The sequence below is a fragment of the Bidens hawaiensis genome, unplaced genomic scaffold (assembly GCF_021521415.1).
Source record: "Bidens hawaiensis isolate Kalapana, Puna unplaced genomic scaffold, B.hawaiensis_p1.1 tig00008152_1, whole genome shotgun sequence".
Lineage (NCBI taxonomy): Eukaryota > Viridiplantae > Streptophyta > Magnoliopsida > Asterales > Asteraceae > Bidens > Bidens hawaiensis.
This window is the reverse complement of record NW_027491581.1, coordinates 61,520-88,354: the sequence shown is the minus strand read 5'-3', so window position 1 is coordinate 88,354 and position 26,835 is coordinate 61,520. Positions and strand designations below refer to the sequence as shown.

The 26,835-nt window shown below is 35.7% G+C and overlaps 1 protein-coding gene across 1 annotated transcript; it reads right to left on the bottom strand.

The window, feature by feature from the left end:
* Positions 1 to 13,579: 13,579 nt before the first annotated feature.
* LOC143637215 (protein PHOTOPERIOD-INDEPENDENT EARLY FLOWERING 1-like) lies at positions 13,580 to 26,074 on the bottom strand. Its single transcript, XM_077104659.1, has 21 exons — positions 25,809 to 26,074; positions 25,468 to 25,563; positions 24,830 to 24,910; positions 24,625 to 24,732; positions 24,452 to 24,532; positions 24,285 to 24,373; positions 24,059 to 24,195; positions 23,919 to 23,974; positions 23,002 to 23,140; positions 22,784 to 22,858; positions 22,077 to 22,129; positions 21,850 to 21,984; positions 21,721 to 21,759; positions 21,558 to 21,626; positions 21,201 to 21,263; positions 18,220 to 21,112; positions 17,636 to 17,700; positions 17,476 to 17,552; positions 16,018 to 16,777; positions 14,830 to 15,338; positions 13,580 to 14,445 (listed from the first exon to the last, which is right to left on the bottom strand). Exons 2-21 carry the CDS (start codon positions 25,525 to 25,527, stop codon positions 14,052 to 14,054), a joined length of 5,883 nt encoding a protein of 1,960 aa, XP_076960774.1. The 5' UTR covers positions 25,528 to 25,563; positions 25,809 to 26,074; the 3' UTR covers positions 13,580 to 14,051.
* Between the last annotated feature and the right edge of the window lie 761 nt (positions 26,075 to 26,835).

The following is a 26,835-nucleotide window of genomic DNA, read 5'->3' as shown; positions in this document are numbered from 1 at the left end:
ACTTGGCTTTAGGCGAAGTTGTCATCAGGCGAACTTGGCTTTAGGCGAAGTTGTCATCAGGCGAACTTAGCTTGCAGGCGAAGTTCATCAGGCGAACTTAGCTTGCAGGCGAAGTTGTCGTCTGCAGCTACTGTTCGTTCTTAAATCCCTTAATCACCTTCGTTTCTTAACCAAGTAACTCGATTTAGGTACCCACGGGATCGTCTGACCAGCGCCTACAAACCCCAACCATCAAATCGACCTAACATCGATGTTTAAAGGGTGCGATTTAGGCATATAGGTTACGGGTTCTTTTTATCAATCGATTAACCCATCAGGTCATAATCATTTTCAGTAAGATTAGCTTTGTTGGATTCGTTTTTACCATACAAACTCAGATCTATTATTTCTCAAATCAACCCGAACCTACACGAACGATTTCTAACTATAAACGTACCTTGAACGAGTCGAACTAGGAACACGGTTAAGCCTTGATGTTGTTTTGGTCCGTCACAACGTTCCAGCACCAACAAGCTCGGGTTTTCGCCTTCGGATCTTGGTTCGGGTCGTGCGTGTTTTGGGTGTGTGTGGAATATGTGAGAATGAGGATTAAATGGTGATTAATGGTATTTATATTTAGGGATCATGGGCTTAAGCCCATGGACTCTCCTTCCTTCTTTCATAACCCAAGTCCATAACCCATATCCATTACCCAACACTAGCCCGACCCATACCAACTCCTACTCTATTTATTTATTTCCCGATAACCCGAGTAAACTTTCCCTCTATTATTAAGTAATACAATTAATATTATTGTGGAAATTTCGGGATGTTACAGGCTGGCGTAGCGGAAATAACGACGTCGACATTATAGGTCAAGCCTTGAGCGACTTTCGAGCTCAGGGTCTGTGACACTCTGTGAAACAGGTCATTTTCCGTACATTTCTTAAACATGATTTCATTATGTTAATTTCCGAATGATTAAATTTAATCACCACAAGTCTAGCATAAGCCCGCATATGCATGATTTATTGCATATAAGTAATTTATTTTTAATTAAATTACTCGAACTTTCGGATCTATCAAGCGGATACGAACGTTGGTGATAACTTTAACGGCTCGAATATATATTTAAACGGACAAGGAAGATTCAACTTTATACTATAAGATTAAAATTTATAAATGTTTTTTTTATATAAAATACTTAAACGTCGAACACAAAATTAATTACGAGTGTTATTATTTTATTTTAAAATCCTATGACGTGTTTCCGTCGCCGATATATATACACACAAGCACATAGGCTCGTTTGCCATTTGACATAGCTAAACATCCAAAACTAACAAAAAAAAACAACGTTTAACAAAATCCTAGATAACTTGATTTCCCTTCATAGTTATACAACAACCATACAATTGATTTATACATAGACGTTAAAGTGAACTTACCAAGTAAATTAAATAAGTAAATAAATTATCTAATTGGTTCTTCAACAAAAGTCATGACCACTCCACCATGGTTGGAGTTAATATTCTTAAGATAAATAAAATACTGAATACACATCTCCTATCACCAATGAAAGAAATGTCATTCTCTAACTGACACAAGAAAACTTGGCCACACCTTTTGTTCAAATTTTCAACACACCAATACTCATCATTAAGTTTTACATCATACTCTTTTCATTTAATCTTTTCACCATGCACGTGCCATACCAAAAACCTGAAGACATAGGCATTATTACAATTAAGTGAAATTATACATACCACTTATATATTACATCATGGAAAGGTAACAATGATGTTAAGAGATATTTCTAGCAACTGTAATCATCACAAACACAAATCTCTTATCAACATCTTGACCATCAATTGTTCCCATACCATACTTTAGTGTTGATTAAATTGAATACTACACTCTACCGTCATTTTTATATGAATACACACTTCATATCCTCTTATATATATTTAATCAACAAACATAAAGTGTTAGAAAATCCACACTTTAACCCAACACTCCAACTTTGATCTCTTTCTCCCTCATATTCTTTCAACCAGTCATTAAAAACCACCACCTCCCTCCGGATTGTGTTACACCCCTGCCACTTTCAGGCAATCACCACCTTCAACCACCAAAACACCATCTACCACCATATCGGACCCGATGCCATCACATTGCACCCTTACAGTAGCATCGCCACAACCATAACACCTCCAAAACTACATCGTAACGGAACCGTAACATCACCATAGCCAACCCGCCACTAACTCTGCCACCTTTGTCGTCCACCTTCTCCACCGTAACACAACGAAACATTACCGTAACGCACCGTAACACCCTCGCAACACACCATTGCCTACACGTCATCACCTACGGTTACCTTCGTCATCACCGGGAACCACCTCTACTCTCTAGCGACCACAGCGAACCACCGTCGCGGAACCATCATTATCGTCCAGTGCCCTTTAGTTCTCAAGAATCGGTCTACACTCTCGCTTTGGGTAAGATAAATACACACCAATATACATACACGTCCACATGCATGGCTATACTCACGTTCATTCTTTGTTCACCCTCTCTTGTTTATATACAAACACGTGCACATGCACACGTAGACTAGCACAAACACGCTCTAATATTCATACGCAAAGCTCATACCCACATCCTTACTAATCTATATATCCTTGTCTTCAAGAACAAGATTGTGTAGGAGATCGATCATTCTGGGAAGTTAAGCGAGCCTCAACGGGAGAAACGAGCTTAAGACTCTAACCTCTTGCGAAACTCTAATCCTTGAACTAAGTAAGCTAGCTAAACTTTCCTAAGTCTAGCTTTACGTTGATAAAATATGTTTATGCTAAGCTTTCACCTAAATAAACAACCTACACACTTAACATGCTAAATATAATTATACATATATATACACATATATTTAGCCTCAAGCATGAAAAATGTTAGGACTTGAAAGATATGGAGCTAAAGTTATAATAAGTTCATGGATGACTAGTGTGAAAATGCATTTAATAAGGTGGAAGAACTTATAATCAAAACATGGTTCTAAACAATAAGTATTTGTATATTAAAAGATGACTTTTGGGTGGAAAATAATATAATCATAAAAACCCGACGTAAATTATCAATCAACCCAATAATAACTTGTTATTAAAGAAATTGGTAACTTTATATTTAGAAGCTTTGTTGGAAAATTTTGTAAACTTTCATATAAAAGAAAAACATGGTTTAAAATGCTATTTTTGAGAAAATATGTATAAAAGAGCACTCATGATTTTGGTACAAATATAAGCCTATTTTGAAGTTCAAAAATATTTTACAAGAAAACTTGGATTTTATAAGTCATATTGTTAAAAAAAAGACGCTTACAAACTTTTATAAAGGTTAAATATGCTTTTTGAATAAACTAAGTTTTATGTATTGAAACGAAAAATAATAAATATTAATAACGAACGTTACTTGGTGGCGATTCTATAAGAACGTGTTTCATCGAAATATATAAATATGTTAGACATAAAAAAATATAATAATTTTACAAGTTAAATGAATATAACGTCATATAAAGCTTGTTTACAAATACTTAAACAAAAATATAAATATATTATGTTTTACTAACAACTAAAATAGAAACTTGAAAAAATATCATGTAGAAATAAATATGTAAATTTAATATATTTTTAACTTGATCTAACAAATCGGTTATGAAGCCGACACTATTAAATGCTATATTCTTAATACTCAGATAATTATATGAATATTTATTTTCAAAAAGAATATAAAAACTTATCACCAACGGTTCGTCTAAAAATAAACGAAACGTTCGGTTGGGGAAAAACAACCGATACAAAGGTAACAAATGAATGAGCTAGTTAGGTGAAAGCGACTAGCATAAACCGACTTGCAAGTCGATAACGAACTAACTGACCTTACGCGTTTAGGAGGTGTGAAGGCAGCGGAACAGGGTTTAATCTGAAATTGCTAGCGAACCGACTACTGAACTCACGAGGTGAGTTTCACGGCCCCTTTTTACTGCTTTTATGTTTTCAAAACAGTGGGAGAAACATACACTACTTGTTTTATATACAATAATTAGAAACAATACAATCGATCTTTATGCGAACTTGAGTTAGGCTATGTAGTGCTATAAGTCCCTTAGCATGCTTGCATAGTATAACCATTAACTAACGGAATTAGCCACTGGAATATACGGATAGTACTATTGGCGTTGACATTCCCCCCTATTGTTAGGTTAGTTGCGTTAACCACCGATATTGCATCGAACCGGGGTGCGTATATTTCAATCTGGGAGATTAAACAGGGCAAATGGATTAAAGTCGTGGTTCGGTTATAGGCTCATGTGTCGTATATTAATTCGTAGAATTAGCGCACTCTACGGAGGATCAACGTATTTGTTTCAATGTGTTATCGTATATGTATACATGTTTGCGAACTTATTCAACGTTTTATGAATAACGTGATTTTATATCGAGTCGTAAAAACCTGTGGACTCACCAACCATTGTGTTGACTTTTTAAACGTATGTTTTTCAGGGAATTAACAAGCATGTAATGAATCATGACGATGGGACCTCGAAGAATAATTAGGATACCTATTTTGGAGGGATTTCACTTGTATAACCCAACGGCGTTTGGGTCATATACGAGGAAACTCAATAATATGTTAAAGTATTTTGTTTAAAAACATATTATGGTTTGTAAACTCTTTTGGAAACTAATGGTATCCTAATACTACTATGTTTGCGATAATCATATACTTATGATATTCATGTTCGTTGCACCCTGGGCCTACCGTCTTGGCGGGGTGTGACAGGGTCACACTGTTGAGCGGCCCGGGAAACCGTTCAAGTATTTAAGTTCTTGGGAAAAGCTACGGTGTTGCTCGAAATTGAATGTGGTACCAACCGTTCCGGCCGCCCGACGAGCCGGCTCATCCCGGCCTTCAAAAAGGTCGAAGATATCGTCGTCGACAAATCCGAGCACACCAAACACACCCTCCGATGCTCGTAGCTTCTTCCTCGACGACACGGTCAATTTAGTCGATGATTTGAATATACCCGACGAAGATGAGGTAGAGGAGTTACCTCGACCACGCGGGAGATCGAGGAAAAAAAAGGGGGAAGGTTCGTCGTCAACACGATTCAATACGGAGCCCGTTGAAATAAACGAGTTGGTCGGTCGTTTGGAAACAAATGCCACCGTAATTGGAGCCGACATTCGAGCATCCAACAAACAACAAGAAAAGCTGAACCAGACATTCGAATTAAAACAAATGAAAGACGACTACGAATCCCTCAAAGCGGAGAGGTTTCACGAGGATGCTGAATTATTGATGCAACGCCGATGTGAAAAAATGCGCGAATATTACGGATATTAGTTTCTTTTTTAGTTATGTTTTTTTTTCTTTAGTTATGTTTTTTAATATTTTTAGTTATGAATTTTTTTTAGTTATGTTTTTTTTTTTGTATTTCTTTTTAATTTTAATGCATTTTTATTTAATTATTTAAATAAATTGGTTTTTATTTAATTAGTTTAATTATAAAAAAAAATAATAAAAAAAAACATTGTGGGCCCAACTTGTAGCCCCTACACCATTACACCCCAAAAACAAATTTCCACTCCATGCTGACTGGACGCCACGTGTCACAATTCGTCCCCAATTGTAAGCCCTCCACTACACGTAGCCTTATGGTGTTTGTTTTCATTAAATAATAATATAGTGTGTTTTTATTAATTGTAATTATTTATAGTGTTTTTGTTTATTATAATCATGTTCATTATTCATAGTGTGTTTTTTTTCATTAACTTGTATTGCTTTAGTTTACAATTATAGTGTTTTAGTTCATACAATACAGATATTATTTATTGTGTGTTTTTAAAATTTGCACAAAAATTTGAATTTTTGGAATCTATACTTAATAATCGCAATTATTAATTACAGAATGTTAGTTTCCATATAAAATATAACACATTAGACAATTATACCCTTGGAGTGTTATAAAACAAAGCGTAAAAAAACACATCGAAGAAATTACCCACTTTCCATCTTGGCCATTCAACTCACTAATTCAAGGGCTAAGATCTTTTCCTACACTTTCTAGACACATCTTACTTTTTAGAATAACCTCACCCTATATATATATATATATATATATATATCACACACACAGCCTCAATATAATAGTAATCTATACTATATATAATAAACCAAACAAGAGTAAATTAAGACATCCATTTTTAAGTAATTTACAACATTTAAAGCATGAGGTACATGTATTAGTATTAGTAAGGGTAAACATGTTTTTTAAACACAATTCATTCAACTTACAAGTTTGTTCCTCATCTTTAACCATATTATATTTTTAATTTAACTTGTAAACTAACTTCTCACCCATGATTTTTAAACGACTATAGCATTTTCATACGTTAATATTTTTATAAACAAATTGCACAATAAAAACGAGCATTTTATTCTCTTTAATTTGGATATGATATTGTTGTAATTTTTTTTCATTTTAAATAAATTAATATGTTACGTAGGGGTGTTCAGTGTCGGTTTTGATGGTTTTTAAGTTAAACTTGTGAGTCCAACCGTTAATACTGATTTGTTGTCGTCCAAAACCAAACTCAACCATTGAAAGTTGAAACCGAATCATTACTAACGACCTGGTTCTAGTTTGGTTTCACAGTTTAAACTTTATTAATAAATTGGTTTAAAATAATTAATAATTTAAATGTACCATCAATTTTAACTAAAAACCAACATAATATGATACTTAAGATGATCATAAATAAAAAATGATAATTTTAGCCACATAAATGGTAAATATTAATGGAAGATCTAGAACGTGAAATAATAACAACAAAGATTACAAAAGGAATCATATTGCAATTAGGTTAATTTACAGTTTTTTCTGGTTTCATATGGCCGGTTGCCGGTATAAACCGCGAACCAACCGTTCACTACGTTTTGAAAATTTTGAAACCTACCAACAAACCGAAAGTAAAAAAGAAAAAGAAAAAAGAAGTCAAACCAATGACCGATTTAAACGATTTCAAGGTTTTCACCGAACCATAAACACTTATATTTGTACGTGATTAACATGTTCAAACACTCGCTACATCGCGCGGGCACCCGTCTAGTAATAATAAACAAGGGCGAGCAATATTCCTCTCCCCCCTCCCTTTCTCGCCCCAAAAATCGCCTAGGGGGCGGTGTTCGCGCCCATTTCACCCTTATTCATCGCCCACTACCATGGCCTAATGACATATGTTTGAGAAAGAATGCATGTCTCAAATCGTTGAAAATTACCGAACCACAAGTCCGCAATGCCTCCTATATAAGTCATCCTTCAATGAAAGCAATCTCATTAAGTAAAACAATCATATACTACGAAAGTAGAAACTAACATACGTGTTCACCAGCACATAGCTGTTGAATTTTCTCAAACATTGCAGGTACCTAAGTTTTAGTAAAAATAGCAATGATTGGAGTCATCATGAAGATAGAAGCTCGCAAGATAACTCAGTTTTGATAATGAAATTCTTGTGATAAAAAAACAATGTTTTCTAAACAAATACTCGGGTTGTCAATCCCCGAGTAAATTTTCAATGTAAATTAATATTTAAAAACTTAAAGTTTTCCACTAAAATTAACCCATAACTATGATATATTTACTAAAAAGGTATCAACTGATGGTCACACTTCTAAGCCCTAAGTCGGGGTGTGACAAACGGACCACTGACCCACCCGATCATCTTATTTTCGCTCTCAAGGAGGACCCACCATAGGTGAAAACACCCTATGACCTAACCTAGAACACCCCCCCCCCCCCCTCTTTCTTTCTTTTTTTTTCGTTTCAAGGTGGGACTTGAACCCAACAATATAAAACATATATTTGTAGGGACAAGTTATTCTACAAAAGTTGATAAAAGTGAGAAAAACGAGAAGGATTTATAGCTTAAAAAACCCTCTAAGAAATTTAAAAAAAATGATAAAAAATTACAACTCAAGATATTTAAAAAAAATAAAAGTAAAAAAAAAACTAAAATGTTTCCCCGTCTTCCTCGTTAAAAAAACACAATCTTGTGAAAAAAGATTATTGTGTGTTTTTATTTAATATTATGGTTTTTTGTTTGTTTTACTCAATATTGTGTTATATTTTGCTCGACATCGTGTTATATTTTGCAATTTAGTGTGTTTTCTTTTATTTATCATTGTGTTTTTTATTCTGTTAATTTTTGTCATTGTATTTTCTTTCTCGAAATTGTGTATTTTTTTAACGACAAGGACGGGGGGAATATTTTAGGTTTTTTCCGCATTTTATTTATATTTTGAGTTATGCTTTTTTTTTTCTTAATATTTTTAGAGGGTTTTTTAGATAATAAGTTCTTACACTTTTCATTCTTATCTTCTTCATTTGTGTTTTAACCTTTTCCTACATTCGTATGTGTCATTGTTCGATGTTTTGGCAAGTTTCCTTTTTAAGCTTAACTTACAAATGAAAGTGACAACACATGATGACATTAATATTGGTCTGTATATGTAAATTCCCCCTCCCCACCCCTTGCTTTATATCCTTCATCGAGGGTATATTCAAAAACTATCTTGCTCAACAATTTGGTACTACAATGTTCTTTGATTTTGAAAAGTTTTATGTTATTCAACAACCTTCAATGAAATGTTTTACGTTGTTTTATATTTGATATCTAGTTTTTTTTAGACAGATTCACCAACAAGGATGAGCTTTATCATAATACGTCTTGCCAATCTTCAATGGCGGCTTGTTGAGTGCCATATACTCAAATCAATGATCAACACGATGTGTTATTGAGTTTCAGAAAGGTTAGTATATTATTATATTAATTTTTAGTAACTTACGGATTAAATTTGTTTTTTGCTTGATAATGCTTGTGTAGTTGTGTTCTTTGATTAACAAATGATAATTGTTGTAATAAAAAGTAAACTGAGGTAAGCGGTTTCGGGTTTGATAGGTTTTATTCTCAGGCCTGGACCGTTGAAATTGAAGTGGACCTAACCTCACAATTAAAAGTTGAAACCATTGTGTACTATATAGGGGCATTCATGGTATGGTTACGGTTTTAGGTCAAACAGTGAGCAAAACCATTAATAACATATTTTTATTATCGAAAATGAAACCCAAATCATTGTAAATTCAAACTGAACCAAACCAAATCATTACTAACATTTTGATTTTAAGGTTTAATCTTCGTGTAAGGTCCCGAACCCGAGTACCTTACTTCCAGTTAGATTTACACTTGAACACAGCTCAAATATCAGAGTTTACAAAAATTTTCTCGGAATAAAATTACATTTATATAAAACTTTATTTCTAAAACATCTACTTAATGAAGTCTGCGTTATAAATAGGCCGGTCAAACGAAGCAATTTAGCCAACATGAACATGGTTGAATGTAACTTGCAGTTTATATCTAGCATACATATTGGTTTTTTGAAACAAAAGATTAATGCACTAAATATATAGTTATATATAACATGTTTACATGTCGCTCATTTTAACGAATATATAACGGACGGGATGAGCCGGGCCTGTTTTGATTAGTTACCCAACATGCCAGTCATTTTCACCCTAAACGCATCTATCTTACTTGCATGTGGAAACAAACTTGAATCATGTTCTCATATGTATCAGGTATCGTATGTGGCATAACCAACATAACTATATATGTTTTTGCATAGAGGTCAAGTTTGTTTCTTGGAGTAGTATTAACAGCAACGCGGCCACAATACTGAGAAGTGTCGTGAATTGGTGCGGGTTTCAAGTCTATTTTCGGATTTCTCATCTCAATGCTTGCGGTTTTGAAAGAGGAAAACAATCAGTACTAACAAGAGTCAAGTAGTCTAAAGTAACACTCGTTCAATATATAGATTATAATTACCCTATTCTAGCTAGCTAACTCGGCAACGTATTGTGACTATCCTATAAGTTGCAGCGTAAACACAAGATAATAAAATCAAACAGTATGATTAGAACGTCGTGTGGGGTTACCATGTGACTTGGTGGCTTGCAAGGCACACGCGAGGAGAATTGCTTCCTCAATTGCCACCTTGTGAGCCACATAATTGTATATGTTGGCTAAAGATAGCTTCTCCGGTGTTCAGTGGTGGCACCACAATGCTTTTCAAATAACTTGATCTTAAATGGAAAAGATTTTATACTATATATATCTTGAATTTAATAATTATGGCACTATATGGATAAATATGCGCACGCCTAGCTAGTTGTGTGTTGTTAACCGTGGATTTTAGACATTGTTGGTCATGGACAAAAGGTAGGTTTTCAGAAGACGCTCTAATGGCGCGATGGATTAATCAATGATTTCTTGGTCCGAAAAGAATCAAGCCAAGCATATGAATCATGTTGTCCTGATAAGCTATGTTTGTGAGGGCATTATGAATCTCATCATGTGTTGATGAGTTTTTGTACTACATGTAACGTTGTGTTGTGTATGTATTTAGCTAGCTAGCTAGAAATTAGTTAAGGTTACTAGCTACTTACCAGCTCCCACAAATATGTGTCTCGTTGTTTCATACCATGTGATTGTTGCAACAGTTGTGCGTGTGATGGTAGTAGAACCACCAGCCAGCATACAAGCAGGCCATAGATTGTCTTCTTCAACTGAAATCATTGGCATTAAACATGAGGTTATTAAAGAGATTTGGTGGATTATACATGGCTGGGTCAAGTTGCCTACTAAGATTATAAAGAACAAGGAGTTATGTCAAGTGGTTCAATCAATATCCGGTGGTAACATGTTGGGTGATCGAGTTATAAAGGAATGATTTCCCTTTGCATTGTCAAAAATGATAAATAACATCAAATTGGCTTCCTTATTGGGATTAAACAAGTGCAAATTCAACTTTGTGGATTTACTAATTTAATTGGTTGTTTCCTTTGTTTTAGTCATTTAATATTGTTTGTATTTTCCTTATGTTTATTTTATACTTCTTGTGTCTTGTAAGTGGTCCTTTTGTTTTTAATAATATTCAGCCTTTCAAATAAAAAAGAAAAAAAACAAAAATCAAATCTTTTAATTAGATACCAGGGGTTGATAGTGAATGTTGGTATAAATGCAATGTAAATTATGTTCATATTAATTCATTTACAGCAACTAACCAACCTATTACCATTAAACTTATTTAAACCCCTAATTTTTAACTACCCACAAAACCGTTATTTAAAGTTAACTAGTAGTTTACTCGCGCTTTGCGCGAACCCGGTGTTGTCGTGACGAGTAATGAGAATTTGGTCAGTATTGTTTATGTTCACTATGGTGTCGGAACTAAACCTAAAAAAATATTCGTTAAATTAACATACTTAGAATAAAACCTAGAAAAATATAGCGCCACTCTTATAGCGTAGGTAAAACAATGTTTATTCAGTCGGTAAAACCCGAGTTGCGATTGTGCGACGACAAGAATTCGGTAGGTATCGGTTACGTTGGTAACGGTACCATAAATTCGTCGAACTAATATATAAAAGATTAACGTATTAAACAAAATATTTAAAACGACATGTATTTGGTTGGTAATAATCTGGTGTTAGTAAAACCCAAGCGTTGTTGGTCCCTGGTGTTGAGAAAGTGAGTCGAAGTGAATTCGACCGGTTTCGGTTACGTTCGTTACGATACCGGAACTAAAAAATATAAAAAAATCGAGGTGAACAGGTGAGGTGGCGTCGGTCGTTAAAACCCGGACATTGGCAAAACCCGAGTCTTGTCACTCCCAACTTTGAGGCGGCAAGTATATACAATATCGGTCATTTTCGTTATATTCATTACGGTACCAAAACTAAAACATAAAAAAACAAATAGCATGGTTCAATGGCAGAGCGCCATGTGTCTGGTCCCTAGCGTTGAGGAAGTGAGTCGAAGTGAATTCGATCGGTTTCGGTTACGTTCGTTACGATACCGGAACTAAAACAGGTGAGGTGGCGTCGGTCGGTAAAACCCAGACATTGGCAAAAGCTGAGTCTTGTCACTCCCGACGTTGAGGCAGAGAGTATATACAATATCGGTCATTTTCGTTATATTCGTTACGGTACCAAAAGTCCATAAGAAAAAAAAACAAATAGCACGGTCCAATGGCAGAGCGCCATGTGGCCCAATCAGATTATTGCGGCACCAAGTTTGTGTGTTTACTATATATTAGTGATTTACCCGCGCGTTGCGCGGTAAAATTAGCCGGTAAAACTTGGGTGTCGCAACGGGGAGTCAACGCGAATTTTGTCAATATTAGCTACGTTCGTTACGGTATTGAAACTAAAACAAATTGAAAACAAAAAATAGAAATAGAGGTGAGCCACTGGGGTGGCGTTAGTCGGGCCAAACGTTGAGGCAATGACGCAACGACAATCGTATAACATATTATGATTTTTTTGTTAACACATTTAAAACAATGTTTATTCAGTCGATAAACCCGGTCGTCGGTAAAACTCGGTCGTTGCAGCGGCGAATCGACTCATATTCGGGAGTCGTGATAACAATCCAAGTTTCTCGGCGGTGGGTCAACAAAAATTATGTTGATTTCATTACATTTGTTACGGCAACGGAACTAAAATAAAGTTCGGCAAAACCCGTGTGTTGTCGGTAATGGACGTTATGTGGTGAGTCGGTAAAACCCGAACATTGTTAGGCCCGGATATTGTGGCGGTGAGACGACACGAATTCGGTAAAACAAAAAACAAAATGTCTGTTACAAATCTAGAAAAAAAAACAAAAAAAAAATCTGTTGGTAAAACTCATGGCCTTAACGACACAAATGGAAAAAAAAGTTCAAAAACATTTTTTTGACCCTACTGAGAATCGAACCTGGGCAAATCAGAGAAACACCAACTTCAAACAACAACATCAAGCCATTGAACCAAAGCTAAATTAATATATATAAAAGTCTTGAAACCTATATCAACTTTGTGACACCAACTTTCTCATTTACTCTATATAGATAATTTGAACGATCACATCAAATCAAGTGCATGGCCTGATGAATTTGCAATAAACGTAAGATAAATTTAAAATGAAGATTAACTAATATAAATAAAGATCACCTTTCAATCGATCCTAGAGGATCCTTTCCAAAAAAGAGCATATTATGTTTCTCCAATGCTCTCTCTGTAACGAGATCCTCATCGCATTTAATGGGAGGCCAGAATTATGAGCCGAAGTTGTGTTGGTTTTGTTATGCGAAGAGCCAACTTGTGTTCGCAATGAGCAAACAGGAGAAAGAAAAGGTTATTGTCTCTAGAACAGGTAATGACAGTGTAGCAATAGCATTTTGAAGAAGTTGTATGAAATGGGGGTGCCACGTGGGAGTGTATCCGGAGACTCCAACACGCTTACATATTGCTGCGTAGGCAATTCCCCGATGAAGAGATTGATGATGATGTTGAACACGGCGTCGAGGAGAACCCCATTATTACAAGGTGGGAATGGAATGAAATTGTAAAAAATGAGATTTTTTTATTAAAAAAAACATAGGTTATGTTCCCGTTATTTGTTTTAATTGATTTAGCTCTTGAAAAGTCACCCAGAACTTGTAACACAAACTAATGATTTTGAAAGAAAAATTTAAAAAAAAAATCGGTTCAAATCGGCCGGTCCTATCTAGCAATATCTGAGACTGAATTGCTTTTCTTTCATCATAAGTCTAATTTTCTGTTTCTAAAGTCCTACACTATAACAGGACCGCGTCCAAATAATAAATTATCATTTTCGACCGAAAAACTAAAAGCACGATTTCCCGCTAACCAACCACAAAACATAACACGGTTTAAGGACCTCATGCTATACAATGTTACATTCATTCTATGTGCAAAACCTCAAGAATCGTGTATCTGGGGCCCCACATCACCACCATTCGCCAGATACATATTAAGTTAGCCATTTCTTTGTTTTCTTGTTTCTTGAATCGATAAAAACTCCAGCCCATTAACGTCACCATCAAAATGCACGCACGGGCCCGATTAGCTTACCAACCAAATCCATAACCACCCGGATCCTATCCTACCCGATGTCACCAAACTCCATTAACGAGCAATCTTCAAGGCCCGATATGAAGCCCAGGTCGTAATTATGAGGCACGATATCAAACCCCTCGAGGCCCGTTTCCAGCACTAGAAAATCATCAATCCCGACATCTGGAACGGAAGCTTCTATTTCAAATCTTGAAGTTAAATCACTCGGGAATGTTAATGGTGGTTGCAAGTTCGGGTCATTTAAACCCAGGACGTGTTTTCTTGATTTCGATTTAGAATGCTTCAATGGTGTTTCGGTATTGGACTGCTTGTGTTTTCCCCACAGCTGGGACTTTGTCGGGTGTCGGGATTTCACTTCGGTTATCGGGAATAATGACGGTGGTAAAGCTAAACTGCCCTCGGCTGCAATTCTTGATGCATCCCTGTACAAGATTGTGTAAAAATGTTATCTTTGAAGTTGACAAATTTGACCCGTTTATTTAGTTGTGTTTTATCTCAAACGATTACGAAAAGGAATCAACTTTGGTCAAATTTTTGCTAAAACAAAAACTTTTATAATTCACACAGATATTTATAATAGTAAATTGACAATACATTTTTTATGAACATAAACTCAACACATTAAATAGCAGCTTATAAAAAAACAAAAACTGGACAAAAACATGTTTTGGGTCAAAGTCAAACCAACAAGACCCAGCCCCTTTTCGACCCAACCCTGTTTATATCCATTTATACGAGAAAATTAAATTTGAGAAAACATATATTGCTAAAGCTGGGTAGTAAGATAATTTCACAAGCACACGTACCTGAAACGCCATTCAACAATATCCTTTGACGACCTAAAATGACTGTTCCCGCCAGCTGGTACGTGTTCAGCCGACACTGATTCCATGTCATTTATCAACACAGGTATGACAGGTGGCAATGGAACACTTTGATCATGAGCCCGGCCCGAAGGAAACTCTAAAGTAACCGCCAACTCAGCAACACCTCGAGAATCATGTCTTTCACCCACACTTGTAACCCGATCATCTTTTGGTATGTTTTGAGAATTGTCGAGGGCATCGGCTACTAATCTACTCATAGGACTTAAGTTAGTGAAATCCATTTTTTGCGATTGTGGTCTAATCGGGTCTCGAGAAGTACGGTTTGAACCCGTGTTATGAAATCTTCCACTTGTTAACAAACTTCTGCGTTGACCAAACTGAGTGGTTGACTTCCATACAGATGTAAGTAGATAACTGAAATGTTGTTGAAGCGTGTATGCTTGATCGGGCTGTTCGGACACGATGTCCAACAACATTTTGGCATGCTCCTGCAATTAACAAACATACCATCATCATACATACATACATACATACATACATATATACAAACGCACTAGTAGTCAAAATGGGTTCGGGTCAAAAAATGAACATTGAAACCAGAATGCGTTGAACCCGAAATTTCTAGAAAATCAAAACCAAAGACCGGGCATTGTCAAAATAGGTTTGGGTCAAAATGATCACTGAAACCAGACCGGACCAAACTCAAAATTTCTAGAAAATCAAAACTGAAGACCAGGCACGGTTTGGTCTTATCTTGGTATAAAAACCAAAGTTTTGGTTCGGTTTCAATTTTGCATGCAATTAAAACTGAATAAACAGAACCGAATGTATAGATTTTCATTTTTAATATTATATGTTAAGTAAAAGACTTAGGCCTAAACTTTATTATTTTGGGCCATTTTGTGGCCCAAATGGTTAGACCGAAACTAACCGGCAAAAACCAAATTTTCAGTTTTTGGTTCAGTTTGAGTTCACTTATTTTGACAGAGGTGCACAAACCGTGGTTTGGGCCCAAAGCGGTTCCGGTATATGTCAACAAAAGTCAGAATCGGATTTTGTTGGAACCTATTCGAGTTGTAACCAAGTTAAACAAGTAAAAAATATATTGTTTGAGAACAGGTTTTGACCAGGCCGGTTTACAGCACACACACTAACACCGTAACTTACCTCGGATACTCGAAGAAGAGCTTTGCCGCTTGATTTTTCATTATGAATATTATTATTGTCAGAACTAGACAACACGTGTTTCTGAACAAGCTCCCGATACCTCTCACAACAATGAACGGGATGTCGAATAATCCCGCGATAAAACCCGCCAGCTGTCATTCCATACAAGACGTCACTGGCCAAACTCCAATTAACACCATATTCATTCACAACCGCACAAAGAACCGCGTCTTCAGACGATAACCACGGATCGGGCGCGGGAAAATAATCGTTTGGCCATATACTTCCCTTTTTCAACTTCTCGAGTCTTATAGTCATAACCCGTTTTACAGGCATTGGAGTGATGTATATTTTAATACCTGGTTTGCTTTTGTTGACCAACCTATGGTCAACTTCACGATTATGAGTACTGCTACTTCCACTAAATTTCAATTCTTTTGGCGGTTCTTCTTGTGGGCTGAGTACAGAATTTGATTCCCACTCTAACGAGTTCGGTTCAGGAATCTTTTTGACTTTTTTAGATTTCTTGGAAGATTTGGCCTCGATTTCCTCTACGTGTTTTTTGCGTTTCTTCACAAACATTAATTCTTCATTGAGATCAATATCATCATCATCATCATAATCATCATAAACAACTTCATTTGGTGACTCAATTTTCAGGGTCTTTGTTGCAGATGAGAAAGATTCTTTCTTTAAAGATTTGAACTTTGTTTTCTTTGACTTTTTCTTTGACTTTGATTTCTTGACAGCCATTTCATGCCTGGTCAGATTGAAAGATGAGTACCCGGATCAGAAACACATGGGTCAATTTAAATACAAAAAAGTCAAAACAGAATAAAAAAAGAGAGAACGTGTCAAACAGGTCAAAATAAATTTTGACTGAAAATCGCCTTAAAAAAGTCAAACAAGTAAAATACATAGAGCGGGTCAAACGGAATTTGGCTGAAAATCGCCTTGAAGAATCAATCTAGTAAAAAAATAGATGGCAAGTCAAATGGGTCAAAGAGATTTTGGGTGAAAATTGCCTTATTAGTCAAACTGGTACAAAAACAGAGAACGGGTCAAACGTAATTTGGCTGAAAATCATTTTAGTAACAATTGACAGGTCAAATGGGCCAAAAATAGTCTTATTTCAAATCTCCGTTTAACATGAATTTTCATGTATAAAACATTAAAACCTCCTAAATCAGTTTAATCATGTAAAAGATATTATCTTTCAAACAGTTTAACTTTAATCATATTTGACAAACAAAATAACTTATATGAAAAGGTGAACTTTTATGACAAGAAATGTTCTAGGTCAACCCAACCGATTGCTAAGCAAACCAAAAACTTCATGTTTTGAGCAAAACCTGGTACGACCTATCTGGCCCGCCCATTTTGGCACCTCTGATGTGCATTAACAACAAAAGAATAAAATGTCAACAGGTAAATTTACAAAAAAAAACTTATTCTTACCTCATTGACTCTAATGCCGCAAGCTCCTGCTCCTGCCTCTCCTTCTCTCGAGCTTCCATTTCACGTTCTTCCATCAACTAAAAAATGTAAAAAGCGTGTGAATATCAGCAGCGAGAGCGTTTACACTTATACCCTTTAAAAAAAAGATTAAAGTTTCCACCTGAATTTCAGCCAATGCTTTTACTTGCTCTTGGTATACCTTAGTTGCAAATTCAGAATCCCATCCTAGTAACGCAAATTAAACAAAAATGTTAGCAAATCATTAAAATGTACATGTATCTAGAGATGTAAACGAGAGAAACCGCTTGTGAGCTACTGGATATCGGCTCACTATAAGCCCAAATCGAGCCGAGCTTAAACAAGGTTTAACAAGCGAGCCAAAGCTTCACTTTACGAGATCAAGCTGTCTCGCGAGCCTATTATTTGCATAGCTTTTATTATAACATAACATTTATATAGTTATTGCTATGCATAACATTTATATAACTATTACTATGCATAACTTGATAAAAACAACTAAATAAATTATGTTAAATATATAGATTATAATTAAAATAGATACCAGAATAACTAAAAACAAATCAAAATTAACTATTAGATAACAGATGACTTTAGAAATCGAGCTAGAGCTTTACAGCTCAAAACAAGCCGAACTCGAGCTTGAGTAAGTTAAACAAACTGAGCATGAGCCTACTCAAGCTTGGCTCGGCTTGTTTGAACCACTAATATTAACAAGTCACTCACTTTCATAGACGATTGGCTCATCATCTTCATCACCATCAGCTTCCATATCCTCTTTTAATTTCTCAATATGATCTAATTCCCATTCGGTTTCCTCAAACCGGTCTTGCGTCTCTATCACCTTATTATCAACAATCGGATCCCACAGCTCAAGAAACCGTACCGCATACCGATCAATCGGCCGAAGTTGACTCTCAAAGGACAAAATCTCGTTTCCAGATACCACACCCATCTGTTTAACACTATCCATCATGTCCACCTCGTCATCATCAACAACCTTAACCAACTCCGCACCCTTTTCTTCATTCGGGTCAACCCATTTTGGCGTTTGCGGGTTTTCTTCCTCATTCAGAAGCTCATCATCCTCGACTTTTACAATGCCTTCTTCTGTAAATTCTTGGTTATCAACCGCCTCTTCTTGTTCAACTTTCTTTAACGCCATGTAATCGGCTTCGTCTTCCGCATGCTTTAACGCAGCCTCCACGTCATCATTCGACACCGGTCCGTTTGTCAGGTTTGTATCTTTTTGCATATTACTTACAATGCCCGTTTCATGACCCGTAAACAACTCCATTGGGTCAAGTTTCTTGAAAAACTCAGTGTTGTACTCCCCACTCTGAATCACCAAATCATCAAGAGCCCGTTTCTGTTTCGCCTTTTTTAAAATATTTTCTTCAATCGTGCATTCACTTATTAACCGGTAAATATGCACCTCACGGGTTTGACCGATTCTATGACACCGATCTTGGGCCTGTTGGTCCATTGCAGGGTTCCAATCACTATCATAAAATATAACTGTGTCCGCACCGACAAGATTAATACCGACACCGCCACTGCGGGTAGACAGAATGAAAAGAAAATATTTTGGATTCGTATTGAACCGTTGCATTAGGGTTTGCCTCTCTTCTGGCTGGGTCGACCCGTCTAATCGCATGTACGTGTATCCATATATGTTTATAAAAGCTTCTAGAACATCGAGCATTTTTGTCATTTGAGTGAAGATTAACGCTCGGTGGCCTTCGAATTTTAGTCTTCTAAGCAAAACCGCAAGCTCTTGTAGCTTTCCACAGTCAAACTGTATTAACCGCCTATCGGGAAAATAAACTTGTCTTCTGACAATAGCGGGTCGGATAGGGGTTAATAATGGTGATATTAACTTTGAGCATTCTGACTTGTAAGTTGGGTCAACAAACACTGAAGTCCCAGGTTTGCTGCACCATCCAACGGGTTGAGGGGCCCGTGCTGCTGGAATTGCAAACATGAAACTCTCAACCTGGTCAACCATCTGTTCAAATCGTTCAACTGGAGACAAAACGAGCTCTGGAAACTTAGATGAATCCAAAACGGGCTTTTGAAACGAGACCATATCACGCAAGCCCGTTGAATAAACAGACTTTTTCTTGCACCTTAAAGAATTCCACCACGCGATTGCTTCAGCCCGCTGTCTCATTTCTTTGAGTCTCTCTTCGTGAAGCGCCTTTAGAATTTCTTCAAAGATATTAAACCCTTTTGACTTTTTCCCGAATTTGACTTCATTTCCGATTTCTTCTACACGTTTTTTGATTAAAATCGAGGGTGTTTCAATAGCTTGTACTTCATCACTCTCCCAAGATGTCATGTCAAAATCAAGATGAGTGAAAACAAACCCCAATCCACAAAGGTCAACTTTTGAAAACGGGCCCGCGTTAAGAACCGAGCACACTGAAGAGCAAAACTGTATTTCAATCCCACTCATATCGAAAGAACTAATAATGGGACGCCCTTCAAATAAATCTGGATGATTGCAAACTTTTCGAAGTTGCATGATAACACTAATCATCCCAAAAAAATTGGAACTTGCAAGTGTAGCTTGCGTTTCTGAGCTGGCAATAAAATCTTCATAAAGATTTCTTTGTCTGCGTGACAGTCTACAGTAAATGACATGCTCGTGTTTACCAGGTAGCTGTTTTTCAACATCTCGTTTTAGCCTTCTGAGTATAAACGGGCGAAGAACATTATGCAACCGGTCAACTACTTCTTTGTTGACTTTTTCCTGACCTTCAACCATACCAGATATTGGATTACTAAACCAATCTTTGAATTCTTGATGGGATTGAAAAATATGTGGCATCAAGAAATGCATTAGTGACCATAATTCCATTAAGTCGTTCTGAAGCGGTGTACCCGTTAAAAGTATCCGCCTTTTTGAGTTGAAATTCAAAAGCGTTTGCCATCTTTGTGATTTCCAGTTTTTTATAAGATGGGCTTCATCCAAAATCAAATATTTCCATTTTTTTCTCTTGAAAATCTTGGAATCTTGAATAACGAGTCGATAAGTCGTGATGCAAATATGAAAAGAGTTTTGTTTCATCCAACCTTGTCGTTTATGTTTCCGCTCTTTCGCACTTCCAAAATAAGTCAAGATTTTAAACGCGGGACACCATTTTAGAAACTCGGTTTCCCAATTGAGCATGACACTTGTCGGTACAACAATAAGATGCGGGCCCCATATCCCCTTTTCACACGCCAGGTGTGCAAGTAACGCGATCGTCATAATTGTTTTCCCAAGGCCCATTTCGTCTGCAAGAATCCCGTTTAGTCTTTTTTCATACATTGTCACGAGCCAATCCAATCCGATGTGTTGATATTCACGAAGAGAGAATTTAAGTAAAAATGGGTGTTTTGTTCGGACTTTTGTTGTCAAAAACGTGTTTCCTGTCGGCTGTGCTGACCTGGCAGCGGCTGCCGCGCCAGCAATTCTGTCCTCATTATCCCCACCCTCATCATCAACCGTTTGTTCTTGTTTGTCTTCTTGTTTGGAATGGATTTCAACATCAATTTTGGTTTCTTTTTGGCTTGAAGAACCGGACACGTTTTCAGATTCAGATTCTGATTCTGAATGATTAGCATCGGGATCCTGTTCATAATAGGCAGATATGACAAAAAAAGACGTTAGGATATGACGAGAATTTTTAAATAATAATGTCACGTGTTTATCAACGTACCTGTCTATACCTTGCAACCAATTCCTCTATTGGAATTTCACTTTCTTTTTGCAATAATGCAATCTGCAAATAGTAGTTTGATTATATAAAAAACTATCTCAATTAAAAATATGAACATATAATCCCATTAAAATTAATCACTTTCCTAATCTAGATTCATTAAAAAGGTATGAAAGTGCAGTTATTAAGTAATTTTACATTTATCTCAATAATCAGTTTTCTAACAGCTAACTACTCATCTTATTATCAGAATCTATTAGTTTGACCCTAAATGATCACAATACGAAGAATCCACTACGAGTCGATGACTATAGCAATAAGATAAAATCTTAAAAAATCAAAGTCAAAAGTATTCACCTCATCTACTGAATCATCGGATTCTGCCTTTGCTAGTTCCTCTTCCTCCAACATGGTCGTTTCGTCATCCTTGATATCAAAAAAAAAATTATACATACAAGATAAATGATGGTTAAATATCAATGCAAGAAAAATAAATTTCTACACATCATATCAAACATACCTTATCATCTCCATTCGTAGCAACAAAGTCGCCATCCTCCTAAAACAAAAAATATATATATATCATTGAATTATAAGAACATCTTTATATGTTTTAAGTGTTTTGAGTGAGTGTAAACAATTATCTTACATTTTCATCATTAACGTCTGGCTCCAAATATTTTTTTTGCTCCTGTTGACCACGTTTTCTTTTTCTAACATAATGCTCCTTGATTTCCAAATGATGCTTTTGAAAAACTAATAATGGACCGCCATTACTTTCAGCCTGTAATAAACGTGAGACAATATATGTAACGGTCAGCAGTGAATTTGTCTAACAATTTCCATTTATACCCATAATGAAGACCTACAACTTACACAATGACGACTCTCTTTCTTTAAACTATGGTCAGAAGCTTCTTTTCCATTGCCTGCAAAAAGTCACCGTTCATATGAAAACGCTTCAATTTGGATTATTTTTCATTTATAGCCAGTCAACCAGATAAACACAACATGTTAGCTGAATACGACACGGGTCAAACAGGTTCTTGACCGGCTTAAACATGTCTAGAGGTGTAAACGAGCCAATCCACTCGTGAGCTACTCGAGATTGGCTAGCTAAAACCGAGCTTAAACAAGTTAAAACCCAAGCTCGAGCCTTAAAAAAACTTGTTTAATAAATGAGCCCAAGTCTGAGCTTCAGCTAAACAAGCCCAACATAATAATGCACATTATATTTTATATAAATATACAAAAAAGAATTAAAGTGTAAAATAATTAATAATGAACAAGCCGAGCTTAAGCTCGAAGAACTACTCACAAGCTGAGCTCAAGCCTAGTCAGACTCAGCCCATTTACACCCCTAAACGTGTCTAAAGTAGCCTAACATGTAATCAAATAGAAACGTCCAAAATTACTTCATTTTAGATAGATTATTACAAACTTAACAATGTAGTTTCTGTTATCATAGTTATCGCATTAGATAACAAATATTCCACAAAATGGGAAAACAAGATTAAGCAACAGTTTTAACCCAAACCCGTGTTGACCTGTTACCAAAACCAACCCGTATTCAAGTTACTTACACTGAGAAACATCATCCTGAGCCTTGCTTGGTTCAGCCACATCTTCAGTCTTTCCTGGAGTGTTATCTGTGCTAGCTGAAGATTATTCAATGATTAGCATTAGTTAAGGTTGAACATAAGTGTTCTGGGTCAACATGGCCCGTATTAATAAGTTTGACCCGTTACCCGACCCACCCATTTTGCCACATCAAATACATAATAGGGTCAGAATAACTAACCTTCTTCACCAACAGCATACTTTTTAAGCAACTCCTCAAGGGGTAAATCTGCTTCATTTTGCAAAGCGGCTAATTCCTCTCGCCTTTCATCTTCAGTAATTAAGGCTTCATCTTCCTCAATTGTATGCTCATCGTCTTCCTAAAGCAGCAACAAAATCAGATATTTGAGCTCAATTCCAGCTCATAACTATTTTATATACCAGATTTTCTAGCAATCGGTTTAGCAAGATTTGCATATTCAATTTCTTTTGTGTCAATTTTATTACAAAAAGTTAAAAGAAACGACTGATAAACTGATGCTTCTTTTAAAAAAGAGCAAACTTTTTTATTTATATTTTATCAAATAAAAGGTTCTATGAAGAACAAGAAGGCAAAAAAGGGGTTATCAATTAAGTTACAAGATTTAGAAAGTAAAAAACGAACACTTTTTATACGCAGTCTTTGAGTTTTAGTGTAACTTTAACCCTAAACATATTCATTTAGATTTATTAACTACTAACACTGATCCAAAATCATAAGATTTTCACATTTTAAAATTTTTTGTTTAGATAGATGTGTTTACTTTTGCAACGCTGGATGTAATGATGATGGTATTTTAAACTTTATATTCACATTTACTTTAAATTTGGTTTTGGCTTATGTCCGTCTGCATTCGTTTATGTTCATGTGGTCATTTATGTTTGCGAACCGTTCATTTACAATATTTGCAAACAAACATAAACAAACACGAGCACGCTCATTTCTTAACAAACTAACACGAACAAGAAAATACACTCATTTCATTGTACATGTTCGTTTGTTTATCAATTAAAGTTAAAACAAGCAAAGACAACTAAACCCCTTCCGTGTTCGTTCTGTTCATTTACAGGCCTAGATTTCTGTTTCTAACAATTAAAAAAGAGAGAGCAAGTACTTACGGGTTCGTTTTCAGACTTGTAGTCTCCGTCACTTTCTAAAATATTTGACAGGGACTCTGCCAGAACGACAAGTACAAGTCATATAAACAAAAGGGCCCTCAAAAAGAAATACTTTCAGCCAAAAATAACATTTTTTATACCGATATTTGGTTCAGTACACCCGTTGACATCAGTTTGATCTTTGAATTCAATAGCCGGTAGTGCCTGCACTGAAGATTCAGGCATATGCTCTTTGGAAGACGAATCAACAAGATTTTCTGCCAACATTGTCGAATACCTGCCAGTAAAAAAGAAATAATTGATGAGATTTTATGTATTGTAATATAATCTTGTTTTAAATTACCGAGTTTTAAAGTAAATGTTTACCTTTCTGTTTGCCCTAGAAGAAATTCAAGTTGCTTATCAAGTGCTTTCTTCTTCTTTTGATCAAGTTCTATCCGATGCTTATATAGCACCTGAAATGACATAATAATTTATAAAACACAAAATATGTATACATAGAAAATATATATTAAATTATTAAAGTTACTTGCCAGCTTCTCAATTTTTGTCCAAAATTTCTTCACGTCCTTGGAGATATTTAGTGCAACTTTTTTCATTCGAAGCTCTTCTTCCTACCCATTGAAATTAAAAATAATTAAATCGTATATATACATATCTACGTAAAATTTCAAAAAAAATATAAATATTTTAAGTTTTGCCCAACCTTGACTTTTCTTTCTCCCCGTGTGGCCTGATCCACCATACCTTTGCTGGCCCGTATGGCAATCTTCTTTGCCAGAGCCAACTTAAATTTTCTCTCTGACTCAAAATCCTGAAAGAATAACATATTTTGTATGAAATACTTACAAAGTTAAAACTTTGCAAGAATAAAGATGCAAGATTAAGTATAAAATGAAACAAGATCATACCTTTGATAACCACACCATCTCTTCAATGAGATGATCCCAATGTGTTCTCGGGCGTTGTGGTTCTTTGGGGGCTTCAAGTGCCTACAAAACCATTCAAAACGAACAAAATTGAATAAAACATATCCTTTTAGCATATATATATAGAGAGTGGGTGGTCACATATACAAATCTGTACATAAACACAGGTTTCTCATCACTTGATACTGTCTTTTAAAGTGAATATATATCCACCAAAGTCCACTAAAGCATAAAGATAGAGGTGCTTGAATGTGAAGTAGAAGATAATGGTACCAAGTAATCACTACTAAATAACTAGCTACACCAAAATGTGATGTTTGAGATAATATTTGAATGTGTTATAGTCGTAATGATCACTATTAAAAACATCCACAATGAGACGCTCCACCCCCCCCCCTCTTTTTCCACAAGCGCTCTCCTTCACATTAACCGTATTTTCTCCACGTGAGCTCAAAAACGCATTAGGTATGCTCTTAATATTGTGTGTTATTTCAAAACTACCTTAGTTACTTACAAAAATGATAAATAAAACAAGGGCATGAAACCATAACTCAAGATGGTATTCGGGTCCTAATTCATGTTAGGTTACCTAACCAGTAACAACCAATAATTCATGTTACCTTTTGTCGCTTCGCCCGCGACTCATGATCAAGCTTCGACCTTGGACCTTTAGAGGCCATTATTCCCTCAAGCTTCAACACATTACATCAACAACACTGCACAAAAACCATCAATTTATAATCTTTCACCACAAATTCCACAAGAAAATGCTTCATAATTTCACCATTAACACCAATGCAGCTTAATAAAGCCCTAGGATACCCAAAAACCAAAACCCAGATCAGAAATTGAGAAAAGGATTCAAGAAACGCAAAACCCATGAATAAAAATCAAATCTTGGGTAGAAAAACAGAGTAAGAACAACAATTGCATGCATGTATGTATATGTTGAAGAACTGACCAGTAAGAAGTGCAGGTGAAGGAAGAATGAGTTGGGTATTGTGGGTAAGTTTTAGGGTTTCAGATCCGGTAAAAATAATAAAGGGTTTGTGAGTAAAATTAAAGTAAGAAGGGTGTTTGTGTGTGTGGGTTTGATGATGAAAGGAATGAAAGAAAGAGTTTTAGGGCAAAAGAGGAATCGGAGGATTTAACGATTGGAGATTGACGGAGTAAAATCTTGACGGCTCAACAAACAACACATTCAGCTTCAGCTTTTCTTTTCCTTTTATTATTTTGTTTATTATTATTTCAGAAAAAAAAAACAAAAGAATGGGCCATCGAATATTAACATGTTGATGATTTACTAAAAGAGTTTTGTAAGCAAGATGATGATTTACATAAATGGCCATCGAATATTAGCATGTTGATGGTAACATGGAAATGTAGTGTTGTGACACGAAGATAATCAAGTTTTAGGACGATGAGACTGATATGTTTAATAAATAAGGGTGTAAAGGAGTTGAGTTGTTACTATGTAAGGGTGTAAATGAGCTAAGGTGTTAATAAGTAGAAGTGTAAACGAGTTGTGGTGTTAATAAGTAAGGGTGAAAACAAGCTAAGGTGTTAATAAGGGTGTAAACGAGCTGAGATGTTAATAAGTATGGGGTTAACGAGTCGGGTTGTTAATAAGTAGAGGTGTAAACAAGTTGAGTCATTAATAAGTAGAGGTGCAAACGAGTTGGGCCGTTAATAGGTAAAAGTTTAAATGAATCGAGTCGTTAATAAGCAGGTGTAAACGAGCTGAATAGTTAATAAATAGTTAATAAGTAGAGGTGTAAAGGAGTTTAGTCTTTGTTGGAACTTTGGTTTAAAGCTCAGAATTAGCTCGTGAGTGGTTTTCTGTTTGAGTTGGCTCGTTAGTTATTTGTTAGTTTGTTTTTTTATTTAAATGCCATTTGTTAGCTTATTTAGATACATTTATATTTGTATTTATATATAACCAGTATTTTACCCGACGCAACCCAAGTTTTGTCAGTCTCAAGCATTGA